Below are 9397 nucleotides of genomic sequence, written 5' to 3' on the forward strand. Positions count from 1 at the left end.
TTTATAAAGCCTTACATATTCAGTTATTAGATATTTCTTGGAACAAATGTATAGGACTTTTACTTCGGAAAATCTCTTTATTGGTACAGTAAAATTGTTTGAGTTTCTGTAAATGTGTAGTCAGAGATGTCCTGAAAACAATTACCTCATTACCTGGAATTATTTAAAAATGTCAATAGCATTTCCATTCAGTGTTGTTTTCCCCATCCATCCAAAGATGCACTTTATGGTTCCCTTTATAGATCAGCCTTGGCTAAATATCTTGGAAACAAGTTTAGTAATAGTGTTTGATGTCAATTCAAAACAGATTGCCTTTTTAGTTGAGAGGGTATGATTTAAAAAAATGTCATATTTATTCTTGTTATTATCTACCCAAGATAGTCCTCGTTGCAGTGTTTAGGTACATTTTGTAAAGAGGTAAAAATGAAACACCAAAGTATGGTTTACATTTTTTGGTCCGTGTACGTTACGAAATACCATGGTATTCTCGTTTTTCGTTTCAAACCAAAAACGGGAAAACGGAAATGGGCCGTCGTATTTCCGTTTATGGTGTCTGAATTCAAAAACGAAAAACCACAGAACCAAGACCGTTAGTGAGCTAGAAACATTCAGGGCTCAATATATATAATACAAATGCAATGCTTCTCTGGTTCGCTGCAGGTGGCCAAAGTTACCGATTAATGAATGGTGCCTTCAGGTGTCATTCATAGTTTCGTCGATCAATCATCCGCTATGTGGGCGGGGCTCTGGGAGTCACCATACAGCCTATGGGTGTAGCAGTGGGCGTAGAAGCTTCTAGGCTGCTGATTGGCGCGGTCACATCAAAAGCTGTGTTTGATAACATTGAGGATCCAAAACACTAGGAGGAAACGAGGACACGGCGGGTTTTAAAGGCAGTTATTAGCGAGGTCTTTTCAGAAAACCTAAACTGAAAGCGTGCTAAGGAAACTAAAGTATCAAAGGTACGATTATTAGTCAGCACACCACTGAAAGGTCAAAGGATTGTCTCAGTATTGTTGGACCGAGTGTGAACTTCTAGCTAATGCTAGCCAGCTAGTTAGCTAGTGAGCTAAATATAGCTTTCGTTATGGTAGCTAGTTAGCTAACGTTAGTCAATGCCAACGCCGCCGAACGTTAAACGTTTGTCCAATAACAAAGTTATATGTTATTTATAATGATTGAATGTATTCCTACTGAAACACGGGAACGCCCCTACTTGTGACTTTTGTTTTTATTATCGGGATATTGTATCGTTAGCGCGAGCAGCTTTGTGGCTGAAGAGTTGCATCATTCATGTAACGTCTACGTCAATCTTAACGTTACTTTAAATTGTAACGTGATGTAACGCTACAGCTACATTTATGTGAGTCTTGTTGGATAGAAAGGTTGTGCACTGATTGTTTAAATTATTATATTCATTATTATTTCCTGATGGTATATTTAAATGTTATGTAAACGTCAGCAATGTTTGTAAATTAATTAATTAAACTGTGTTTCTTTCATAACAATAGGATTTAGTTTATGATAAATGGATTAGTGATTATTTTCCATTTGAAGACATACACCTGTAAAACAAAATCTGGTCAGATTTGAAAGATGTGAACTCAAGACCTATGGGTTTATTTTTTTTAATAAAGCATCTATTACATCTAAAGTGTTTGTATCATATTAACCTGTTCTTACCTTTTGTAGAGATAAGAGGAACTAAAGCATTTGTCTAATGATTTCTAGTTTGAAGAATAGCTAAAAATAGCTGACACATTTTAGACATTCTGGTGCTTTGGGGCCCTCCTGAACAAACAAAGTGTTTTGTGACGTTCATTAGAATTCTGCATCTTTTCTAACTAACCATTCCCCCCACCCTCATTGTCTTCGGACAGCAAATCCCTCTACTTCTGCATCCAGTGCTTCTCCAGTGTTTGTGCTATCGGGGTGATGTCAGCAGCCTGTCTCGGGCGCCTGGCAAGGTGCAGTGGTCCCCACGTGGGACGTAGTGGTCTTTTACAGATGGCCCTAGTCCCACTCTCATTCCAGCAGATCAGCCAATCCCAGTTCACCATCTTCCAGAGACAACTTCACAGCCCTTCAGGAAAACTGCACAGCAACACACGCTTTGATGCAGACAGCAGCGGCCGCCCCACTACTTGGGATTCATTTGGCATCTGGGACGATCGCATCGATGAGCCCATTCTGCTGCCTTCCAGTATTCGCTACGGCAAGCCCATTCCCAAAGTCAGCCTATCCAGGGTAGGCTGTTCCTCGCTCATCGCTCAACGCAAGGAGAATGAAGACCGCTTCCAGGTCTCCCAAATGACCGACAGCATCCTTTACTTTGCTGTGTTTGATGGGCACGGTGGGCCAGAAGCAGCTGACTTTTGTGAAAAATACATGGAGAAATTCATCAAGTAAGGAGTTCATTAAATATGCTGTTGTCAGACATCGATACCACAGGAAACATATTTAATGATTAACAACTTGAATGTGTGAAACTGTTAGATGATAGTAAAACAAAAAAACATACTCCTTTTTTGTATTCGGATATAGTAACAATGTAGTATTTTGGTTGTGGTTTCAGGGACCTTGTGGAGGAGGAGTCCAACCTGGAAGCAGTTTTAACGAAGGCCTTCCTTGAAATAGACAAAGCTCTTGCAAGGCACTTGCACTTCTGTCCAAAGGGTAGGTTGACAGACTTTCATGTTACATGCACATAGATATACTTATACACACCCATGTATTTATGTAATGACACTTGTTTTCTTCTCTCTTCAAAACCTAACTTACTTATCCTACTTAGGCTCTGAAGCCTTGGAGTTTACAACTGTCATGACCCAAGCACTTTGGTTAGAGGTCTGTCATTTAACCTAAAGTTACTCAATAACTGATGGAGCAATAACCCAGCTACAAGTAGAGCAAACATCAGTGCTTCACTGCTTCACTGCACATTTACACGAACAGAAAGGCAACAAATTAAAGGAAAAACATTATAGATTGTGTGTGTGTGTGTGTGTGTGTGTGTGTGTGTATATATATATATGTGTATATATATATATATATATATATATATATGTGTATATATATATATATATATATATATATATATATATATATATATATATATATATATATATATATATATATGGACAATGTGTTTTCCCATCCTCTCACTGTACGAAAGTAAAGCCAAAATACCTGGACACGGGAGCGGCCATCTTGCACTTTTGATATATATATATATATTTTTTTAGAGCCAGAGTCTGCGTGGTAGTGATATCGAGGTCTGGCTTGTTAGCGTGAGCACCTTCTAGCTGCTGCGATGGCACATTCCTACTCTATGAACAATTCCTAAGCCTTCAGCTCCACGACTGTAACTTCAGTCAGAGAAGTTGTCCGTTGCAGATGTCAATTATGATGCAACACACTTTTTTTTTCAAATCAAATAACTGATAAAAAAAAAAAACTTGTCAGGAAAAAATGGAACACTGATTTTATTTCAGATGAGTATAAAAATGATCCAAATCATATCCTATTGTCTTCATAGCCACCAGATATCAACCCAGTTGAACACCGGTGGGCGATTGTGCACTTCACCACCATCACAAACATCTCATGAGAGAATATATTTTGAAAGAATGGCTTTCACATCTTTCAGGAGAGGTCCTGGGACTTGTATATTCTACACACAAACGAACGCTGAAGCCTTTTTTAAAGTCTTGTTGTAGTCCGACACTTTACAAAGTCACTCAATGTTGTTTTTCCTTTAATTTGTCACCCGTCTGTTGATATTTTGCCAATCTGCAAAGTATATGTTTTGCACGGGCATTAAAAGTGATACACGTTTTTTTTATTTAGGCACCACTTAAAGAGATGAATGCACACCATTTCTCTCCATGAGTCACGTGGTCTACATGTTTGCCCTTGTCATATAGAAACGTTTCAAATTAGGTTGACTTTTCTCAAACAGAATTCTGTCTGATTTAAGGTTATCTGTTAATATAAAAGCTAGTATACCTTTTAATGTGGCCATACATCGGCCACGCTGTGTGAAATGTCCCAATATGCCTGTGTGTGTGTGTGCATGTTATCTACGGCAGCTGCTGACCCAGCTAAGAGCTGGAGGCCCTTGGCACCAATGTGGATGACGAGAGGCTAGATATTGAAGGAGAGTCCAGCGGGTCCTAAATCCTGGACTACTGGAAGGTTCCCTATCTTTCTCTCACTCCGCTCTCTCTCTCTCTCTTCCCTTTGTTCTCTCACCAAGTGCTTCAGTTTGAGAAGTTGTATGAGTTGTATGTTGTCCCTGACATATCTAGTCCATGAGATGCAGCATGTTTAAAATGCAGATTAGGCACAAAAAAAAAACACGTCTTGAAATCATTTATTTCTCTGGAGAAGGAAAAGGTGTAATGCAGACTTTTGTCTACAAATGCCAGCGAATAAAACCACGTAATGACACTCAATGCTGTTTTATCAAACCTGTCATTCTTTAGGAAACTTAAGTTTAGCGTTTATGTGTAGTTAAATATTTTCCATACACAAAGTTGACTAGAACCATGTTGCAGAGTTCAATTTTAAAGTGACATCTTACTTTTGACCTGCATTAATAAGAATTGTTAGAAATTAGAATTATTATTACCAAGTAGTTCTATTTTATATCACTTTCCTTATGACAGGTTAGTGGTACATTTCTAACCGTAGATAAATGTGCAGAAAACAGAAGTAAAACCAACCACCCCTCTCAGGAAGTAATAAGAAAAGTAGAAGTGTGTGTTGTTTTTCAATATGAAGTGTTTTTTAGCACTGATTTCTTTTAGTTTTAGCCGTAAACCTAACTCTGGTGTAAAGTTAGCTCTGGACCTCAGTTCAACCAGTTCAACCTGCATGTGTGACTTCCTCCTCTATTGTTTACTACTGTAATCTCTAGTTTGCTGTAAATCCACTCTATGACTTCCACCCTTGTGTTACTGTTTTATTGTGCGGATGCAAGATTGTGAGATACAGTTTGTGGTTGTTGCGATCAGTGACTTTATGTGTGAACTTTTTGTATTGCACCTGCCGGCTCTTATGTTTCCTTTTATGTCTCTGTAGTACCCGGCATGAATACAGGAACCACCTCCACTGTGGCGCTGCTGAGGGACGGCATCGAGCTGGTGGTGGGCAGCGTGGGCGATAGCCGCGCCATGCTGTGCCGCAAGGGCAAGGCCCTTAAACTCACTGCCGACCACACTCCTGAGAGGAAGGATGAGAAAGAGAGGTACGAAGCTGTGGGGGGTAATGCCACGCTTGTCAGTTTAGGCAAAGAACATCAGAGATAGTGGCATAAGATCAACAGTGAAGTATTAAGGCTTTATTATGTTTGTAATTAAGTTTTGGCGAGTTGCATCTGCAGTAATGAGAAGGATATTGTTACTTTTATTGTATTCTCTGCCAACTGAAGCCATTCTTTATGTGCCTTTCTCCCTCAAGGGTGAAAAGAAGTGGGGGTTTTATCACCTGGAACAGTCTGGGGCAGCCAAACGTCAACGGCAGGTTAGCGATGACGCGCAGCATCGGAGACTTCGACCTGAAGAGCACGGGAGTCATAGCTGAGCCTGAAACCAAGAGAGTATCGGTAGGTTTTATACAAGCGTGTTTAGTCAACATTTTTGATATTTCTTATTTGCCCACTGGGTGTTTTCAAGGTAATTTATACAGAAGAAGTTGTGGCAGCATTTAAGAGGTGGTACAGTGAATAATTAAGCTTCTCAATGCAAAGTACATTGAATCCTTTTATTGTTAATAATGTAGGTACAATAACATAATGACAACACAGACTTGAAGTACAAATATGCTCAGTATAATTGTTATAATCTGCATCTCTTCACATTCATGTGCACATTCTACCTCAGTCTTAAATGTGATGATGTAAATATTACAATGAATATTGCACATCTGGATACATTTTTTATTGCTGCCCTCTTGTCTGCCAACCTGAATAAACCACCAATGTACATTTTCACATCTGTCTCAATGTGTAAATATATGTCTGTAAAGACACAGCCAACTATAAATTAGGTATTATTTTAGGGTTTAAGCTCACCCTTAAGATTTTGAGGTTTTTTTTTTTAATTTGTATTTCCTTTACAAACGACAGCAATAATTCAGGAGTACTTGGGAGGACAGTAGTTTCAAAAAGGTAACAAACTTTTCTAAATATTGTCTGGCCTTTCCTCAGTTGCACCATGCCCACGACGCGTTCCTGGCGCTGACCACAGACGGCATTAACTTCATCATGAACAGTCAGGAGATCTGCAACGTAATCAACCAGTGCCACGACCCCAAAGAGGCCGCTCAGAGAATATCTGACCAGGTGAGACGATCATACTTTGCTTTTGATGTGCCCGTAGTGAAACCAGTGTTTATTATTTACCACCAGGTGTCGCACTTTGGCTCCACCAAAAACTCGGAGAAGCGGCTCGTCCCTAAAAAGTGACAATAGCTGATCCACATTTATGGTCCGCCCCCCTTAAATGTGCCTGAGCCAAAGTTGTTGGTGACTTCAGGGCTAACCCAGTTCACTTTAATCGTCAGGCGGCAAGCAAGACACGTGAACTTGGCTTGAGGAGTTGTAGTATTTTTATTCAGCAGCAAAAAGCCTCAAGTGTACACATGCTGCACTGCTACGTTCACAGGCCTGCTGAAATGTGATTTCCTTTTCTCTTTTAGTCTCTTCAGTACGGCGCAGAGGACAACAGCACAATCATCGTGGTGCCCTTTGGTGCTTGGGGAAAGCACAAGAGCTCGGACACGAGTTTCTCCTTCAGCAGAAGCGTTGTGTCCAGCGGCCGCTGGGCGTAGTCATCAGCACGGGGGACGTAAAAGTTGTGGTCTGTGACCGAATTAAATTGTGCAATACAATCGAAAAAAGCAGTGCCCTTGTGGAAACATTTAAAAAGAGTGTGGTTTGCCCTAACAGTAATACCTAAGGGTTACAACATGTTATTCAGAGCATCTTGATGTGTATTAGCCTCCATGTAGTAGCAGGCAGTGGATTCATGATGTGCACTAAATTAAAAATATCCTCTTTTTATAAATTATTTTATCTACTAGCAAGCCAATGATCTTATAGGTGCTGCAAGCTGTGAGGTGTTTGAATGGAAGACAGGTTGGGCTGTTCCGAATAGTTCGAAGCTTTTAAAGCTTCATTCATGATGTTGATGTTTAAATTCTAAATCAACAATCGAATGTTGCACAGCTTTTTGTTGGTTTTAATGGAAGGTATCCCGGGTAGAGGTAGATTAAGTTATTAATAACATACAGGAACATTGTGTGTTGTAGTCCACATTCAACCTTCTCTTCCTCTCTAACACACACACACACACACACACACACTGTGAACGCCGTGGCACCTACATGTTTTCACGGTGAAGAAACTGACGAGTTATATTCATTAAAGAAAATATTTAAAGACTAACTCGATGAATCTTAGCGTTCAAATTGAGGATTTTATTCGGTACAGACAGGAGTTCATAAAGACATCATTACCCTGCTCTACTTTTTCTAATATTTTAAGACTAGTGTTCCTGTCTGCCATTCAGATATATTTTGTATCTATTATTGCCCAAGTTTTACTTTTATGGTTAATTAACTTTAATACGTTGCATCTAGATTTGACCATCGTTTGAAGTCTAAAGGGTGAGACTACATGCAAAATACAATAATTGATCTGCGTTCATTTCTCAATTGATTTGAATTAATTGAAGCCTTGAATAAGAATGCAAAATCTGCTTAAAGGTACAGTGTGTAGCATTTTAAGGGGATCTATTGGCAGAAATAGATTATGATATTAATTAATTAAGCGTGTTTTCTTTATATAAATTCAGTTTCCTGACCATCATTTGGGTCAAAGCATCCAAGTATTCTCTCCATGACATATCTCCTCTCTTAAGGACTTCCACATAAACAATGCACTTATTGTTTTCCAGGTACTTATACTTACTGAGGCGCCAAAATCAATGTTGATGTCTTGAATTGCACAGTCTTGATAGTTTAGGAGAAATCAACCCTGAATGTTCTATGATCTCGTGAATGAAGTTGCTTCAATGCATTTTAAATGAACGGCATTTGAGTGGCTGCTACAAGATATTCATGTTTCTTGCTGTATGAGTGTTAATATCTGTACTGGTTTGAAAGAGGTCTTGTAGGTGCACTAGGAAGTGTTCAGAGTAAAGAAATGTACAGTGTATGTTTTGTAAATAATTCTATTTATGTACATCTGGAAAACCGATAGTTCTCGTTAAGTAACACCTCCTCTCATATCAGAAAATGTCACAAACACAGGACTTTACTTAAACGGTGTTTATATTGTGTAAAGCTACACCATTTTGATTGTAACTTGTTTAGAATCAGTAACTCCTCATTTACACCATTAATGTGTCACTCAGAAAGATCAAAGCACATTTAATGCAACACTAAAGAATTGTTCAGCTATGAGCCATGTTTGACGATGTGAATGTTTGCTTAAATGCGCTCCATGACTAAGAAATATCAATCAAACCCTGCCGGGTGTAGAAGTCACTGAGCTGTAGGAGTAGTGTTAGCGGACCTCGTGTGCGTGGATACAGACTTAAACCATTAGATCGACTGTACTGTTTTTGTTCACTGTTGGTCTTTTGTTTTGTGGTTTATGAAGCTAGAGAAATGCAACACTTCATATTTATCATCATTGTTCTATCTGTAAGATGTTCTGTAGCTATCAGTTTCTTTCCCTCAAACACCATTTATAGACGTTTTGTAAATACTGTTTTTTTCCCCGATCATTCACATATTGAATGAAATATAAGGACTTATAATTAACACGTCCTCCTTACAAACCTCATCTTTAAGGTGGTCTATCACAGTGCGCTCAGTTTTTACTTCCTGTATTTAGCGTCACTGCCTTCTAACTACAATCATTGTAACTGTGGACCTGTATCTGGGACCTAAATGTGACTGTTTCAGCAACACTGTCAGTACTGTATTCCTGGTCTGAATGGCTTGTGTCCCTTCAATTAAAAACGTAACAAAAAATTATCAACGCATTTAACTTCTTGTCTATTTCATTCAGGGAATATTTCATGATTGTCACTAAAATACTTACACTGTCTTCCAGTTACTCACTTCAAGATCTTGCTGCTCGTCTAGATCTCTCTGTGGCTCAGATATTCTTGTGTACCACCGGGAGCACATTTCTTCTAATTTGCCACAAACGTCCACTTGGACTCAAGGATGAACTTTGGGAGTCAAACCATGTTTGTTTGTTTTTTGTTTGTTTTTTTGCCATGACTCAAAAATGTATATGCTAATTATGACAGTTTCACACAAATGTTGATAACAGGATAAAATGATGAAGTGATACATTTTGGACAGCATACAACTGCGA

At 38.9% G+C, this 9397-nt stretch overlaps 1 protein-coding gene across 1 annotated transcript; it reads left to right on the plus strand.

The window, feature by feature from the left end:
- Positions 1 to 821: 821 nt before the first annotated feature.
- On the plus strand, positions 822 to 9048 carry ppm1kb (protein phosphatase, Mg2+/Mn2+ dependent 1Kb). Its single transcript, XM_068726814.1, has 7 exons — positions 822 to 962; positions 1881 to 2405; positions 2576 to 2676; positions 5086 to 5251; positions 5464 to 5608; positions 6212 to 6346; positions 6703 to 9048. Exons 2-7 carry the CDS (start codon positions 1936 to 1938, stop codon positions 6832 to 6834), a joined length of 1149 nt encoding a protein of 382 aa, XP_068582915.1. The 5' UTR covers positions 822 to 962; positions 1881 to 1935; the 3' UTR covers positions 6835 to 9048.
- Positions 9049 to 9397: the final 349 nt, after the last annotated feature.

Source organism: Cebidichthys violaceus, unplaced genomic scaffold (assembly GCF_023349555.1).
Source record: "Cebidichthys violaceus isolate CVI_PGR_0920_01 unplaced genomic scaffold, fCebVio1.0.p SCAF_4, whole genome shotgun sequence".
NCBI lineage: Eukaryota > Metazoa > Chordata > Actinopteri > Perciformes > Stichaeidae > Cebidichthys > Cebidichthys violaceus.

What these genes read in the sequence shown, in the direction of transcription:
- ppm1kb (XM_068726814.1), top strand. Translation starts at nt 1,936, where the DNA reads ATGTCAGCAGCCTGTCTCGGGCGCCTGGCAAGGTGCAGTGGTCCCCAC. An exon ending in CTTGCACTTCTGTCCAAAGG is followed by an intron (nt 2,677 to 5,085) that starts GTAGGTTGACAG and finishes ATGTCTCTGTAG; the next exon opens with TACCCGGCATGAATACAGGA. An exon ending in CTCAGAGAATATCTGACCAG is followed by an intron (nt 6,347 to 6,702) that starts GTGAGACGATCA and finishes TTTCTCTTTTAG; the next exon opens with TCTCTTCAGTACGGCGCAGA.